General features: G+C 38.9%; 1 protein-coding gene across 3 annotated transcripts in view; it reads left to right on the top strand.

Moving 5' to 3' along the window:
• Epha6 (EPH receptor A6) overlaps nucleotides 1–18,560 on the top strand; it is a 922,149-nt gene that overhangs the window by 751,351 nt on the left and 152,238 nt on the right. For all 3 annotated transcript variants that reach the window (XM_021184473.3, XM_021184474.3, XM_085832510.1), the window contains one exon: nucleotides 11,366–11,427. In XM_021184473.3, coding sequence (XP_021040132.1) covers nucleotides 11,366–11,427 — 62 coding nt within the window. The remainder of the gene's footprint in view (nucleotides 1–11,365; nucleotides 11,428–18,560) is intronic.

The following is an 18,560-nucleotide window of genomic DNA, read 5'->3' as shown; positions in this document are numbered from 1 at the left end:
GTTATTAATAACCAGGAGTTTAGACCTGTCAACACAGTATGAAGGACACACGCAGCTAGTGAAAGAAAAATAAAGACGTTCCTTCTGGTAGAAACTGTTTTTTAGAAACTAATATAGTATGATATTTAAGTAAAAAAAAAATAGCCACCTTATGAGAAACAATTTTGTTTATTAAAACAGGTGCAGACCTGTTGGTTTCGGCTATACCGAATTTTAGTGAACCTTTGAGACAATCAGGAAAGCCCCTAAATATGCTGTCCTCGGTCATTTCCAGTAACAAGTCCACTTAATTGTGAAAAACATTCATTGACTTAAGATCCTCTAGCAGCGAGACTGCAAAGTAACATAATGGAGATGTGTGCATTCATTCCTTCATGCCGTTTCCGGGCGATTCCATATTTAGTATTGTATACTTGGATCCTTTTTCTTGCAGCTGTGACCAAATTCTTGACAAGAAGCCACTAAGGGGAGGGTGATTCTCATGGACTATTCAGAGGACAAAAGTCCGTTATAAAGGCTAAGGCATGGCAGTCTGTGAGCTGCTGCTCGCATCTTGGCAGATCAGGAAAGAAAAGAGCAAAAGGCTTGTGCACAGTTTTCTTTTTTTATAATATATTTTTATTAGGTATTTTCCTCATTTACATTTCCAATGCTATCCCAAAAGTCCCCCATACCCTCCCCCCGACTTCCCTATCCACCCATTCCCACTTTTTGACCCTGGCGTTCCCCCGTACTGGGGCATATAAAGTTTGCGTGTCCAATGGGCATCTCTTTCCAGTGATGGCCGACTAGGCCATCTTCTGATTCATATGCAACTAGAGTCAAGAGCTCTGGGGTACTGGTTAGTTCATCATGTTGTTCCACCTATAGGGTTGCAGATCTCTTTAGCTCCTTGGATACTTTCTCCAGCTCCTCCATTTGGGGGCCCTGTGATCCATCCAATAGCTGACTGTGAGCATCCACTTATGTGTTTGCTAGGCCCTGGCCTAGTCTCACAAGAGACAGCTATATCAAGGCCCTTTCAGCAAATGCTTGCTAGTGTATGCAATGGTGTCATCGTTTGGAGGCTAATTATGGGATGGATACCTGGATATGGCAGTCTCTAGAGTGAGGTAAGACAATCACAAAAGAACTCAAATGATATGTACTCACTGATAAGTGGATATTAGCCCAGAAACTTAGTATACCTAAGATATAAGAGACAATTTGTAAAACACATGAAACTGAAGAAGAACTAAGACCAAAGTGTGGACACTTTGCCCCTTCTTAGAATTGGAAGCAATCACCCATGGAAGGAGTTACAGAGACAGTTTGGAGCTGAGTTTTCTTTTTCCTCTTGTTCTTCTTGGTTCTTTCGAGCTCCTCACCTCTAGGGATCCTGCTGCCTGCATTAGAGGCAGGTCTTTCTGAAAACACCCTCAGCGACACACTTGAAGGCATGTTTCATTAATGTCCGAAGTGTTTCTTAGTCCAACCTAGATGACGATCAAATATAACCATATCAACTCCACTCCTTTTCAAGCTGACAGATCCCAGATGTAAACTGTAACATCCCAATGTTTGTTTCTGTGTATTTTCTGATGCAAAATCCATTTTCTCTATCTCAAAGACTCTCTTTAAATGCTAGGAGGGATGTGAGAAAAAGGGAATCCTTTTACTGCTCTTGGGATTAAATTGGTCTAGACACTATGGAAATAAGTATAGATGTTCCTCAAAACCTAAAAATAGAAGCAGCATCAGCCTGAAGTATACCACTTAAGGGTTTATACCCAGAGAACTCAGAGGCAATTTACCACAGAGATAGCTGCACATCTCTATTTATGGCAGGAGCTAAGTCATGAAATCATGTTTATCAACAGATGAATGAAGAAAATGCAATTTATATACACAAAGGAGTTTTCTTCAGTTATGACAAAGAAAGAAATTACGTTATGTGCTAGAAAATGAGTGCGAATGTGGAACATGGCAGTAAGCAAAATAAGTCAGACGCAGGCAAGACAGTGCACACTTCCTCTCATTTGTGAGTTTTAGAAAAATTTTTTCTTAGAACATCCATGGTGATTGATGATCGATCTATTTATGAGAGCAATGAAATTTTCAGAAAATGGATGAGCTTAGAATGTAGCGTATTGAGGCCACTCAATCAGAAAAAGTGAATATAGAGTTATGTATATATGTTGGTACATAAAAACTTGTGAGTGTGTGTGAAGTATAATATTTAAAAAGGAGATCAATAAAAGGTGATGAGGAAATACTGAATGCAGGCAAAAGGACACATAAGACATGGGAGAGAGCTATAGGACTTTGATATTGTGTATGTGTGTCTGTGTGTTTCTTTGTATCTCTGTGTGTCTGTGTGAGTGTGTGTGCATCTCTATGTGTCTCTGTGTGTGTATCTCTGTGTCTGTTTGTGTGAGTATGTATGTGTGTATACCTATGATTTCTGTGTGTGTGTCTGTGTGAATGAATGAGAGTGTCTGTGTGTATCTGTGTGTGTCTGTGTGAATGAATGAGTGTGTATGTGTATCTCTGTGTGTGTCTGTGTACGAGTGAGAGTATATGTATCTCTGTGTGTGAGTATGTGTATCTATGTATGTGTGTATCTCTGTCTTTGTGTGATTGAGAGTAGTATATGTATCTCTGTGTGTGAGTATGTATATCCATGCATGTGTGTGTGTGTATCTCTATGTGTCTACATGCATGAAATGAAAGAAGGGAGACTAGAAGAAAAGAACAGCCTAGTGGGAGGAGAGGAAATGTTGAGGAAGAAGAATAAAACGGAACAGGAGGGGTTAATATGGTCAAAGTACATGATAAACTTGAGAGAAGTTGCCTATATGGAAGTAGACCCTACACAATGAATATATACGAATAAAAAAACTAAAAAGCAAAACAAAAAGAACAGGTCACATGTTTCCAATATGGAATACTATTCAGTTCTAAAGAAAAAGCCCAATAACAGTATTTCCTGGGAAATGGACAGAGTCAGAATGTGTAATATTGAGAAAGGTTCCCCCAATGTCAGAAGGAAAAAAAAGACACATGTGTTCTTCCTTATATGTAGAGCTCAGCCTGTGAGTTATACATGGACATAAATAAATAAGTAATTATATAAATAAACATGCAACTATAGCATAAGATAAAAAGGGGAAAAGGAAGTGTAACTTTAAAAAGACAAAATGCTCACTAATGAGTTCACAAACACAGGTTTCTTTGTGTACATACTTTGGATGTTTTCTCGAGGTTTAGTTCATTTTAAATGCTACATAAATCCTTAAATGGGAAGCATCCACGGAAGGAGCGGTTAAATACTAGGATGCCTGAATTTCAAAATATATTTTAGTAAGTATTTCTATAGGCTATAGTTCTTATTAAGTATTGTTAAATTTAGCAGATTTTAATTTTTAAAAAAAACAGACTCTTAGTTACTCCAATGCAAAGAGTGTGAAGACTGTTAGAAGCATGTCATTTGGGCTCTGCTTCCCCACGCCATCCAAAGAATCCAGGACTGCCAGGAGCGGAAGAGACCGCAGGCTCTCCAGCAGCAAGAACAGACTCTCAAGAGGCAGCTCCTGTGAAGTAGCTCAGTGTAATGGGAAGAACAAAGTCTATTTAAACATTTGAGGTTTGGGTAGGGGCTTTCAGGGTAAGTGTACATTACGGGCCAAGGAGGAATTCCGGGGCTACTGGACATGACCTTATAAGGGATGAAGAGATGAACCTGGCTGCTGGCAGCTTGGTCTCCTCCAGTGGGCCAACAGTGGGAGCGCAGAGCTACATGCACCCCAGGACACACAGGCCAGGGTCAGGGAGAACAGTCCTACTCCTGTCATCCCAGGACAAGGTTTCCAGGACATGCCTCAATCCTACCATTGCCCCATGCTTCCTCTGCACCCCACCCCTGGCTCCCTGGCCCCATAGAAACATATTTAAAAATATCATAATTTTTAAAAAATACTCTGGGAACACTGCTTTATTGTCCCAGAAACTTAAAGGGTAACATGCCAGATATTTGCAAACACAGAAATGTCTTTATCTGTTTCACTGTATATTATAATTCTAAATTGTATCATTGTTGATGAATAAATACACAATTTAAAAACTATGTTTTTAATCGAAATAAATTTATATCACTTCCCTTTTCTTTTTCGAGCTCTCCCAGATACCCTCCCTCCAACTCCCAATTCTCAAGTTGACATCTTCTTTTTCCTTATTTTTTGTTACATACTCATGTGTGTATGTATGTATGAATATACATATGTATGTGTACAGATATATAAGTATGCCCATTAAGTCCATTTTTTGTTGTTTGTGTGGATGTGATTTCAGGACTGCCCACTTTGTACTGGATAACCAAAGAGGAACCATCCTGAGGAGAGGCTAACTCTTCTCCCAGCAGGCATTAATTGCCTGTAGTTTTTTGTCTAGGGGAAATATACTTTTTAAAAACAAAATTCTAAAAATAGAACAACAGATTGCATGCTTCTAATACACGGTGACACATTAACATTCCCATTCGAAAAGTCAGGAACACCTTATGCTAAGGAAACTTAAGACCAAACCAGGATCAGAACCCGGCAGAGCAAACAACCAGAACACACAGCAGCTATGTCATCAGGGCATCATGAGGCATCAACTAGTGTCTGGCTGCCATTCCAGCTGTGTTGCCTGTAGGAACAGAGATCTCACTTGGTCAGCTCCATTGAGTTGCCTGCTGACCTTCTCAATGTAGATGCCCACCTTTTTTGGCATCTACATTATCCTAGCACATCAATTGTGACTTAGGTTTCACCTTCACGGATTCAATCAATGGCTTCTCAATTACTCTTTGCAGAGAATCTGACCCTGGAACACGTTGCTTGGCTTTGGAGGCTTTCTAGACCCTACTGTCAGGCTTCCACCACCCTCATCATTGCTTGCATTTTGCCTGTCTAAAAAAAGGAACATCTACACCAAGTAACACCTACACCTACATCTACACCCACACCCACACCCACACCCACACCCACACCCACACCCACACCCACACCCACACCTACACCTACACCCATTAGCCTGTCTCACCTAGACCATAGCTGCAGAGGCCTTAGTAATCCTTCCTGCCTGACCTTTGGAAAACACCTCTCCAGAAAGACTTTTTCTTTTCTTTTCTTTTCTTTTCTTTTCTTTTCTTTTCTTTTCTTTTCTTTTCTTTTCTTTTCTTTTCCATTAAGTTATTTATTTATTCACTTTACTTCTGGATCTCAGGGCCTCTCTCCTCTCAGTCTTCCTCTTACACAGCCACTCCCCCATCCCTTCTCCCATCTCCTCTGAGAAGGGGAAGCTACCCCCTACACCAAACCACATTAATTCACCGAATTACTAGACACAAGCAGCCCAGGGAAACAGGATCCACAGACAAACAACAGAGTCAGTGACAGCTCCCACTCCAGTTGTTGGGGGACCCGCATGAAGACCAAGCTGCACATCTGCTACATGGAAGGGAGGGGGCTGCAGGGGATGGGGTGAAGATGGGCTAAGTGAAGCCCGTGTGTGCTCTTTGTTGACTTTGTTGGTCTTCTTGTGCAGTCCCTATCCTCTCCAGGTCCCTCAATCCTTGCACAAACACTATCACAAGATTCCCTGAGCTCCGTCTAATGTTTAGCTATGGGTCTCTGCATCCATTTTGGTTAGTTGCTTCATGAAGCCTCCCAGAGGACTGTGATGTACTGTCTAGAGTTCTTTATCTAATGAATTTACATTCATATCCTAAATCTCTTAGTGGGTGGAGTTTTGCAAACCAGACGTTTTCCCAATTACCTGTATAAATTCTGTGGTCTCTCTTTTTTAGTAGCTGTAATCTCTTTAACAATTACAAATTGTTAAGTGCTTTGTCTACACTTGCCTTTACTGCAACTTTAAAGTTATTCATTTTCCAAACTGCACGGTTTTTATACTTCGTTCTGCTCTCTCCAACTGTATGTCTAAAAGCACTGATCAGTAAATACACATAGGATGCCTCCTTGAAATGTTCTCTCCCAAACAACTAAATTCGTATTTTTTGAATTCAGCTCCACGAAGAGTTTTCAGGATATAGACAGAATAGACTGAGTAGAGATATCCTTTGCTAAAGTATAACATGAATGGCTTCCAGTCCAATTCTGGATAGCATCCTCATTGGAGTTAGTGTTACAAATATTGGTAACACAGGTGGAGCCAGAGATCACTGTGTTAAACAGAATAAACACTACATTTTCTCACTCCAGGGTGAAATATAAACTGGTCCATCTTAGAGAAGCTGAGAGAAGGATGGTGATTACCAAAAATCTGGGATGAGTAACAGTGGTTGAGTGGTTAAGTGGATAGAAAATTATATAGGAGCAAGAAATTCTGATGTGCTACAGCGTAGTAACCTCAGGGGAGGGAATGAGCATGCACGCTATGTTTCAAAATGGTGGGAAAGGATTTTGAATGTTTTCCCTATAAAAAAAACGCACAAGGTTTAAGGAAACAGATATTTGGTTCTTAATAAAATATTGCACAATGTGTGTTCCTTGAAATATCGCATAATACTGAAATATCACACAGTACCTGTTAACTATGTGATTATTATATACAAGTAGTAAAATATTAGATTAAAATACATTAAATTTTAATTTATAAATGTAAGATAACTTAAGATTCAAAGTCATTGAAGATGATTTTTGCTTGGGAGAGACTCTGATACTCACCAGCAGTTCCCCAATTTTAGCAGTTATCATGTGAATAAAAATAGTCATTTAGTACATTATATCTTTTCAGACTTATATTATCCATATCTGTGGAAAGCATGACATGGATAAGAAAATTATTTCATTTATTATCAAACTGAGAGGAAATGATAATTATAATTTGCTCTCTATAAAACAGCCAGAGAGGAAGAGTAGATAAAATAAGTGGCTCAAGGAGTGCTGAATTGCATGCGGGTAGAAAAAAAAAAAAAAAAAAAAAAAAAACATGCCAGCGCTCTGTCAATCCAAGTTATCACTGCAGTTTTATAGCCTGGTAGACAAAATATAGACATGATCGAATGTTAAATAAGCTAGAATGATTTAAATCTGTAATAGAGTTCTGAGGTTGTTGAGATTTGTTTTGATTCTTCATTTTACTGGCTGCACATTAGAAATTGCTGAGCTGATTCAAAACACCACATCCGGCACAGGCTCATTTCTTATATAAAAATGGCAAATTTCTGTAATCCCTTTCTATCACAAATCCTCTCTGGAGAAAATCTATTTCACTAACAAAGAGTTTCTCTGAGATTTTTATGAGAAATTTAAAGGATGCCTTTGTTTCCTTTTCTTTAATGCCATCATGAGAATAGTCGAGTGTTCCAATTATATGGATTCTGCAAACCTCCTTAATCAAAGTCATTGTAGACGTTTGGAAGTACTTGAAAAAATATATATTTGAAATATATATATATATATATATATATATATATACAGAGAGAGACATGTTTACATGCATATTATATATATATATATTTACTCTAGTATTCTAAATGAAAGAAAGAAAATAGTTATTGCTGTCTGCAATATAAAAGGATAATAAAGGAATTTTGTGATTATCTTAATATAAGTAAGTAACTTCTCAGATTTTGGTTCTCATGTCATTTAGACTACCCATAACAATATCCAATACTTATAATTTCATAGCCTTGAAAACAATAACTTTGGGTGGCCTGGGAGATTCAATATCAAACCAATGAACTTTCTGTAAATGAAGTGGTAATTTTGAGAACTGACTGGAGTTTGCTCATTGTTGATAGCCCAGTTCAATCAGTAGGGTGATACTGTGTTCTGAGGCATTTGAGGCAACAGGCTAAAATATACTAAAGGAATGAGCTCAGATATTTTTGAAAATTTAGAAATGGAATCGATTACTTCCAAGTATATCTCCTAGGAGCAGTCATACTCTTAGAATATATATAATTTACATATGTAATTGTGCATATTTAAAAAGCAAGACCAAAAAAGAATGGTTACTAAAACACTTTCCTCACCTAAAACAGAAATAAAGGATGGCGTCCAAATTTTCATAAGTTCCCTTATCCCTATGTATTTTTTGACATACATACAATAGGGGACCACAAGTTTGTATGTAATCTTCACATTATACTGTCATAGTTAGGGTTTCCATTGCTGTGCACAGACACCATGACCAAAGCAACTCTTATAAAGGACAACATTTAATTGGGGTTGGCTTACTGGTTCAGAGTTCAGTTCATTGTCCTCAAGGCAGGAAGATAGCAGGTAGACATGGGGCTGAAGGAGCTGAAAAGTTCTACATCTTCATCCAAAGGCAGACATGAGAAGACTGGCCTTGAACTCAGAGATCTTCTTGCCTCTGTCCTGGGATTAAAGGCAGGTATTACGTTGCCTGGGCCTAAGCTTTTCATAGCCACTGTGCCTCAAGATCTCCATGTCAAGATCCAGGTCAGAGGCCTGTGTCTTCCAGCCTTGAGATCTAGATTACAAGTGCCCCCCCCCATTTCTGGATTGTAGTTAATTCCAGATGTAGTCAAGTTGACAACCAGGAATAGCCATCACATGTTCCCTATAGAAAGCCATTAGGAAATAAATTACAGACTAAATTCTAACAGTAGTCTGGAAAGAAACCCACAATTCTTTAATTCAGGCACTCTCCACTGACAGTGCTGCATAAAATGCAAAAGAATGGCCCAAATGAAGATTCTAATTCACAAGAAACAGGGAGAGTCTTCATCTAACTCATTATTGTTCTTATGAGAAGTGAAACTTGTCACCAGTGGGTTTAAGAGTGCCAAAAGAAGTAGTTAGTTATAGATAGATCTAAGCACGGTATACTTGAATTCATATCATTAAAAAATCTTGCTGAAATAATTTAGTGTTATCTCACAAGGATGGTGAAATCAGTAAGAAAACATAGATTGATTTTATGAAGTGCCTACGATGCACAGACCTATAGGAAGCAACCCTCAGAAACCCAATGAATGAGGACACAAGTCTTTACAGGAAAAAGAGACAGTCATGCAATGTGACAAAGGCCAAGCACAACATGCCTTAGCATACCCAATAGCAGAAATAGGAGTTTACAGGAAACATCAGTACAAAACCTTTGCAAGTATGTGCAGTGTTTAAATTCTGGAGTATGGAGTCAGGGTTGGGGGCATTATGGTAGTATTGCTGAGAAGAGCAAGTTAAGAAGTAACTCCAAGGCTGGATGGTGGTGGCACACACCTTTAATCCCAGCACTTGGGAGGCAGAGGCAGACATATTTCTGAGTTCGAGGCCAGCCTGGTCTACAAAGTGAGTTTCAGGACAGCCAGGGATACACAGAGAAACCCTGTCTCAGAAAAAACAAACAAACAAACAAAAAACAAAAAACAAAGAAGTAACTCCAACAGGTAAATAGCAAAATGGAAAGCAGAAGGTTAGGAACTGGGTGTCCTTCACGGGAGAGAATGACTAACCAGACAAGACATAGAGCTACCATCCAGTAATCTTTTCTGAGATGCAACCATGCCATAAAGGTTCAAAGATCCCAAGCACTAGGCCAGATGCTTAATAATGCTACCTATTGGCTTTTGGGTCAAGAAACATAGTTCACTTTTCTATCCCTCATTTATTTTACCTATGCAGTAGGGATGAAGCAATACAAGGAAGTTTATACAAGCTCTTTTGATTCTAATAACACATAATTGAGAAATAGATGCTTTAAAATGAACACTTGACAACAATGGTCAAGAGACATTACAGAGGCGTGAAAATAGAGGGAGGACCTGTTCCGAGAGCAGTAACTCAACATCCCTCGTAAATGCTCATCCCAGTACCATTCTACCTTGAATTTTTGCTCAGAACTTGGTGTTGAGGTGCAAAGCTGGCTTTTTTATCTTACTGACTTTTCTACTTAGTTAGCCTTAGATTCTTACTTTTTGGGTCCCTAAAATCAGTGGACAAATAAAAGACAGAATGTCAAGTTTAAACCATGTCTTCTTGATTTTTATCTATAACAGTGCTGACAATTCATCTCACCTCTATAATTGGTGATAAAGTTCCTTGTTCATATGGGTAAGATTAATAGCTTTGAGGGGCATTATAGAAAATAAGTTAATATTCTCCCCAAATGGAAAAATTCCTTAAGTTTGAATTCTATGCATGATAAATTTGGAGCTTTATTGCACCTTTTAACCTTTAGCTCATCTTTTTTTAAAATATACATTCAAATGTAAAATCTAGCATTTGCATACATTGAAGCAATTTCTGATGGCTACCCTTTCTAACCTGCAAGACTTTGAGTTCAGAAAAAAAAAAAGGCTTGAAATATGAGTCCAACATTTTCATCGTTGGCACTGGCACAGTTTCTTTCCAGATCATTGTATGTGTGTGTGTGTGTATCATAAAAATAGCTATGTGCCATTCAGATTGAATCATCAAGAATTCTAATAGGAAATAAAAAATAATGTAGAAAGAAAAAGTAAGCATTGATGGATTCCTATTTCAGGTAAATATCATTTTCCACTCAATTGAAATTTTATCTTTTAAGCCTGTGCAATTGGAAAGAGTAAATGCATTCCCTTCTTTGAGACAAAACAAAGTTATTTATGTCAAATACTCCACCTAATAGAGATGTATCGGGCACTGTAACAATTGATGTGCTCGAAGAAGTAAACGATGCCCACTTCCTGATGATCACATCTGCATTTGACTACAAGTCAGAGTCGCCTGCTTTTCATGCACTGCCGTCGTCCTTCTGTTTATCAAATCTGTGTCCAATAAAGAGATGGTCAGGCATGCGTACAGATCCTGCCAGTGTGCAACATTCATCAACCTACTGAAAATTATTCTGCTTGGAATCCCTTAAAAGCAGTCTATGTCTGATTTTTTATAAGGACTCAAGGAGGATTTATGAATTTCTCTTTTCTGCTTTGATTTAGAAATAATTTCAGAACTGCCCACCCTAATGTAAGTGTCAGGGGGAAAGTACTGCAGCATCATGGAAACCATGCCAAACTTCAAGGACAGCAGCAGTAACCGCTTAAACCATGACTCCAGCCTGTTGGTTGTCATGTATGGGAGAATACAGGACAAAAAGAGTATCATCTACATAAGCAATCACATTTTGTAAAACATGTCGGATTCCTTTGTAACTCAGATTTTAATCCATGTCCCTTTATGAACTCAAAAAGAAATAATACTGTAGAGACATGAGATGCATATGTGAGTAGGCTTTCATAAAAGAGGATGAAAAGTGAAGTTCATCTTTTACAAATACAAATAAATTAGCTATTGCAGCCAGAGATCCCTACCTGCAGCCCATCTCTCTGTCATGGTGCTAACCATGTGTGTCCCTTGCTTCCTTGCAGGTCGGCCAGTAATGATCGTAGTAGAGTATATGGAGAATGGATCACTGGACTCCTTTTTGCGGGTGAGTTTTGTGGGTGGTGAGGTGCTCTTTTCTGATGTCTTTAAATAAGCTATTCTGAGATCTAGGCTTGAGATCATTTATCATAAATTAATTTTTGTGTAATGTCATGCATGAATTTTCTGTGGAGAATGACAATAATTTCCTCTGGTGCATTTCTCTGATTCTGTGATGCATGAAAACATTACTGAGGGAATAGGATGTACACAATAATAACTTAATTTGATTTCTCCTATTCATTTACTAGACATATTAATGATTTTACACATGTATATATATAATATACATACATACATAGAGTTCTATGTGTAAAGAAGTAAAAAGTAAAACTCAGTTGCCATCTATAGCTATTCATGAAGCCATATCGCACTTACCAATTTAGTATGGTATTTTGTGCATTTCCTAAAGCGCTAAGTCCTTATATTGCTGGGCAGTTACCAAAATCCTACCAATTTTGTCCTCATGTTCATTTGGCTATTTAAGGAGGAAAAGAAAGAATAAGATCCCCTCAGCAGTGTTATATTTAAAAAAACAAAAACAAGAACAGAACAAAACAAAACAAAACTTAAAAACCATTCTGTTGAAGACGACTCCACATAACTATATAGGGGAACAAAATAAAGCTAAGGAAGTGTAATAACATTATTTTTCCAAAGTGTGTTCATCACATGTTAAGATTTAAAGCACTACTGTAATATGCCTGGAAAATACACATTGACAGTGAAAAACAAATATAAAAATATTCGCTGCAGTAAATGTTTTTATCCCCAGGAGAGGTGACATATTTACTTGCCAGTGTACCCCTTAATATATCCAACAAAAGGCACAAGCATTATCTCTGGTTATGAAATGGCTGACTTTCTTTCCATTTGAAAGGTGTTGTCTCTGTTTTGATTTTCACCTCATTTTCTGTTCCTTGCTATTTGGACGTTTTTCCATTTGCATCTAGTCTGTCTCCCATGATCTCATTTCCACTTGTTTTGATTGGTTCTTGTTCTCATCTTCCAACTGCTCTGTGTTGGTGGGGATGATATATTTGTACTGTGACTTGACTCCATGTGCAGATTCAATCCCTGAAGTTGAATTCAGCAGCATCTTTGGGTTGTAATAAACAGAAACTACTTCTACAGCATACAATCTTGACCAATGCTGCTCTTTAAGCAAAATGAAATTCATAGTTTGGGGACATGAGCTGTTTTCTCTCTGCTGTGTGTGTGCATTCAGAGCATTCTATTCTATATCTTAAGTTCATTACCTCTAAATGCTCAAAATTATTTTTGAATAATTTATCAGGGCCACCTACAGTGCTCGAAATGCATATACACTTATGTCTTTCCATTATTTTTTTTTCAAAACACATTTTTATCAAATGCATAACAAAATGACTCATTGTCTAATAATACGGGCCAGAGGTGAGTGTTAGATTTTTTTGTAACAACTACCCAAAAGCCAAGAAAACAGAAAATAATATAGCAGACATTCAATTTAAATTACTGCTGAAAATTGGATCAAATGGCTGGTAAAGAAAAAAAAAGGTGGAAAATGTTAGTTTCAGATATACTTTTATTTTACTGAGCCAGGAATAAGTTATAATACGATACAAAGAATCAATCATTAAAAGAAAGGAACCTTTGATATCACAAGCTTATAAGTGATATATTTTATGAGTTACCTTTTCAAAGTTCTAATTATGCACCATATAGGTACCTGACGTCTAGGAAGTAGCAAAGCTTTAGTTGGTGGTGGGCACAATTACTTCTACTATGAGAATCTAGAAGTCTATGTCTGTTCATTTCTACTCTGCCTCATACTGGCTTTGGGTCTTTGAATGTGCTAATAGATTCCCAGGGTCTTTTCTTATCCAGCTGTATAATGGCATGGTGTATAGTATCTACCTCCTACAGTTGTTAAAAGAAACTTGTTGGCTATTATAAATAAGATTGCTATGAACAGGGTGGAGCAGGTGTCCTTATTACCTTTTTGAGCATCTTCTGGGTATAGGCCCAGGAGTGGTATTGCTATGGTAGCACTATGTCCAATCTTCTGAGGAACCACCAGACTGATTTCCACAGTGGTTGTACCAGCTCGAGATCCTACCAACAATGGAGGAGTGTTCCTCTTTCTCCACATCCTTGCCAGCATCTGCTGTCACTTGAGATTTTGATCTTAGCCATTCTGACTGGTATGAGGTGGAATCTTAGGGTTGCTTTGATTTGCATTTCCCTGATGACTAAGAATGTTGAAAAATTTTTTAGGTGCTTCTCAGTCATTGAGGTATTCCTCAATTGAGAGTTCTTTGTTTAGCTCTGTACCCTATTTTTAAATAGGGTTATTTGTTTCTCTGGAGCTGGAAAGAACCCAGATGTCCCTCAACAGAGGAATGGATACAGAAAATGTGGTACATTTACACAATGGAGTACTACTCAGATATTAAAAATAATGAATTTATGAAATTCTTAGGCAAATGGATGGATCTGGAGGATATCATCCTGAGTGAGATAACCCAATCACAAAAGAGCACACATGATATACACTCACTGATAAGTGGATATTAGCCCAGAAGCTAAGAATACCCAAGATACAATTCGCAAAACACATGAAACTCAAGAAGAAGGAAGACCAAAGTGTGGATACTTTGCTCCTTCTTAGAAGGGGGAACAAAATACCTGTGGGATGGTATACAGAGACAAAGTGTGGAGTAGAGACTGAAGGAGTAACCACCCGAGACTGCCTCACCTGGGGATCCATTCCATATATAACCACCAAACCCAAAAACTACTGTGGAGGCCAAAAAGAATTTGCTGACAGGAGCCTGATATAACTGACCCCTGAGAGGCTCTGCCAGTGACAAATACAGAACGAGATGCTCACAGACATTCATTGGACTGAGCACAGAGTACCCAATGAAGGAGCTAGAGAAAGGACCCAAGGAGTTGAAGGGGTTTACAGCTCCATGGGAGGAACAACAATATGAACCAACCAGTACCCCCAGAGCACCCAGGGACTAAACCACCAAAGAAAGAGTATACATGGTGGGACTCATGGCTCCAGCTACATATGCAGCAGAGGATGGCCTAGTCGGACATCAATGAGAGGAGAGGTTCTTGGTCCTGTGAAGGCTCTATGCCCCAGTGTAGGGGAATGCCAGGGCCAGGAGTGGGTGGGTTGGTGATCAGGGGGAGGCGGGAGGGTAAGAGGAGGGGAATTTCAGAGGGAGACCAGGAAAGGGGATAACATTTGAAATGCAAATAAAGAAAATACCTAATTAAAAAAAAAAAAGAACCTTATTGACTATTTTAAACTTTATAAGAAAAGATCCAAACATAAGGCTTCATGACTCCAAAAGTGATGAATTTCTATATCATGAGTTTTCTGATTATATTGATATTTATTTGCTTCTCCGTGCAAGTCATTGCCAACACCACATGTGGAGAGTATCATCTCTGTACATGCATGTCTCCCTAACGTAAAAATTATATCATTGAAATAAACAAAGAACTCTAAAAGCTTTAGAAATCAAATAAGCCGTTTGATAACGGGGCTAATGAAATGAAGATTAGGTTCTCAAAAGGTGAATTACAAATGGCCAATAAACATAAAATCCTTATCCACTGAAGAAATGCAAATAAAACTACCTTGAGATTCCATCTCACCCTTATATTGACATTCATACAGAAAACAAATACCAAATGATGGGAAGGATGTGGGCAGAAGGGAGCCTCTCATACATTGCTGGTGTAAATGTAAACGCATCCCCCCACTATGGAAATCAGTATGAGGTTAATCAAAAGCCTCAGAATAGAGTCATTAGCCCTTCTATACCACCCTGTCTACTTAGCTGAAGGACTCTGCTGAAGCCAGCTCCAGCTGCAAGCTTCAGGACCTGAGACAGAGAAGGAGGATTCGTGCAAATGAAGATGTTGACTCCTGTTGTCTTTCATGCAGGTGTCCAGAATAGCTTGAGACATCTTTATTTAAACAATCACAAGCCTGCTCTCCTGGGCAGTGACATCAATGGTTATTTTATTTAAAAAAAAAATCATATCATTAGCATTATAGAAGCCCCATCATTAAAAAAAAACAAAAAAAAAAACAAAAAAAAAAACCCACAATAGTTTTCCTTCTCCTTCTCCACTCCCGCTGGGCCAATCGCCACCCACCCCCAAAATTATTTTGAACTATAAAGCCCAATTTCTGCAAGCCAAGAATAAATGTGGAGCCAGGCATGTCTGGTGGACATGAGCATATACCCAGCTGGTAGCAAATGGGGTTACACGGTTATGCAAGGTGAGAGACAGATTAAACACCTGTGAGAATAAGTTCAGTCATCAAATAGCACCCCTGTGTCATAATCCTTTTAAAATTGCAGACAGAGACGTGTCCATTGTACCAAACAACCTTTCCCAGTATGCACATATCAACCCCTGATACCATCTGTCATGGTTTGAATATGCTTGGCCCAGGGAGTGGCACTATTTGGAGGTGTGGCCTTATTGGAGAAGGTGTGTCATTGTGGGCTTGGGTTTAAGACCTTCACTCACTCTAGCTGCCTGGAAGTCAGTCTTCCACTATCTGCCTTCAGATGAAGATGTATAGCTCTCAGCTCTTCCTGCACCATGCCTGCCTAAATGCTGCTCTGCTCCCCACTTGATGATAATGGACTGAACCTCTGAACCTGTAAGCTACCCCAATTAAATGTTAACCTTTATAAGAATTGCCTTGGTCATGGTGTCTATTCACAGCAGTAAAACCCTAACTAAGACACCATCTTTCCAAGAACAATTTTTAAGTCTCTATTGACCAGACATAGCTTCCCCATCTGAAGTCTTTGTTGATCAGACATAGCTTTCTCAGAATTTATGCAAGCAGGACCCACTGCTCTCCACAACTGCCACGGGTTTACTCACTGTTACTGTAGTTGTTTCTCTAAGGATATGAGCTCTTGTCCCAAAATACCCAGAATTAATGGTCTTGTCTGGAGGATCAATAGAGGTAGACAGAGGAGAGGAGGGTTTTTTGAAATTATTATTAGATATTTTCTTTATTTACACTTCAAGTGCTATCCCGAAAGTTCCCTATACCCTCCCCCCGCCCTGTTCCCCTACCCACCCACTCCCACTTCTTGGCCCTGGTGTTTAGCCCTGGAACGAATCATCCACGGGGCTTTCCACCTGCATGGTCTCAACCTTGGCCCATGACTGACAAAATGAAACTAAATATTGCTGTGAGTATAAACAAGCATAGAAAAACCCAGGAGAGCTTGTAGCACACACCATCTAGGGAGTAAGTATAAAGAACACCAAATTCACCACAGGTCCCTGCAAAGTGGGAAGGGGATTCCATGGGCCTTGCCACACTCGAGTCCAAGGGTCTCCATTGGCCTTGCCACAATAGAGTCCCCTCAGTGAAGCACTCATATGCTGTTCTCTGCAGATGCTGCAGGGCCATGGCCAAGACTCCAGCTCAGTACAACACAAACGTATTTGCACACTGGTGTTGATTGCAGCACTATTCAAAATAGCTCCGTGACAGAACCAACCTTTGTATCCTGCAACAGAGGAACAACTAAAAGTGTGGTGTGTGTTGCCAGTAGAACATTTTCAGTCACTACAAGAATGCAGTATGCTATTTGCAGGAAATTGGATATAACTTAAGATAGACATAGTAAGCTAATTGTCGTATCAGAATGACAAATATCACATTTTTCTCTCATATGGTATCTTAGTGATTGTTCCTTTGCTGTGAAAAGACACCAGGTCTAAGGCAACTATCATAAGAAGAAACTTGCCTACAGTTTCAGAGGTTTAGTCCATTCTTATCATGACAGGAAGCATGGTGGAAGGCAAGCAGGCCCTGGAGCAGTAGCGGAGAACTGCATCCTGACCCATAAGCACAGAGAGAGATTCTGGGCTTGACATGGGCTGTTGAAACCCCTAGGCCACCCCAACAATACAATTCCTCTCAAAAGCCCACACCTCTTAATTATTAAATCCTTTCAAATAATTCCACTCCATAGTGCCTAAACATTTAAATGTATGAGTCTACAGGGAATATCCTTATTTTAAAATATGTGCTCTAGATTTTATACAGATGCATAAAATCATATCTGTATGTGAGACATAAAAGTCAAGATGGAGCTGTCTAGGGGAAAAATGGAGATGGTGGGAGAGGAGGAGAGAGGGAGTGGGTAGGAAGAGGGGATATGGGGTAATAGCTCAGTGTACATTATATACATGGAAGAGAGTGTCCTTATATAGCCCAGTACTAGGTACAATGAATAAATGCCAATGGGGGAGATAAATATTAATCTTAACATAGCAAACTGTAGAAGAGTTTATATAAACCCAGATGTCTTTTTAAAGGAAACATTAACAATACTTTCAAAAGTCTATGTGCATAATGGATGTTTTCTTCAAAGTTAAAAAAAAAAACAACCTTATATTATTAAAAAATACAAGAAGGGTAGCATTACATGCCTGTAATTTCAGCAACTCAGAAGCTGAGGCAGGAGAATTACCATCAGTAAATGGCCAGCCGGGGCTACATAGTTAGTCCTTGTCTCAAAATATATTGAAATAAATGCAGAATGACAAAAATAAGAATGAAGAAAACTACAGGCACTAACATCTGACCCTTTTTTAACATTCTGTTCCCTTTGTGATCGTAACCCTTCTCTTCCAGGAGCTCAAAGTATAAACCCATATAAACTCATGTCAATAGCAGGCACTCAATTCTCCTTGCCAACCACAAATAAAACATATAAGTATATATAGCCCATAAACTTTGGAAAGCTAAGTCATTTTTTCCAACTACTGCTCTAGAATTTGATAATCGCAGCCTCTGTAAAGACAGAAGGCAGACAGTGGATGGATGCATGGTGGGAGAGCCATACATGGCTCATTAATGGCCTCCTGTGTTTACTGGAGGCAAAAACATTTCCCTCTGGTCTCCCACACTGTCTGAAAAGCACTTCAATTTGCTATTTTATTATGAAGGAGTTGTAGCACAACTAAATACAAGATTGCAAGTCACTTCTAGTGCTGGTGGCTAGCTGACTGGGATATTGCTCCAAATTGATAGATCTAATGGTCTTTTGATCCTTGAGGACATTTTTACCAGATACATATTACCAGTGG

This window comes from Mus caroli, unplaced genomic scaffold (assembly GCF_978045245.1).
Source record: "Mus caroli unplaced genomic scaffold, Mus_caroli_1 scaffold_17, whole genome shotgun sequence".
NCBI lineage: Eukaryota > Metazoa > Chordata > Mammalia > Rodentia > Muridae > Mus > Mus caroli.
Note: the sequence above shows the minus strand (reverse complement) of the source record. Positions and strands in the feature narration are given on the sequence as shown.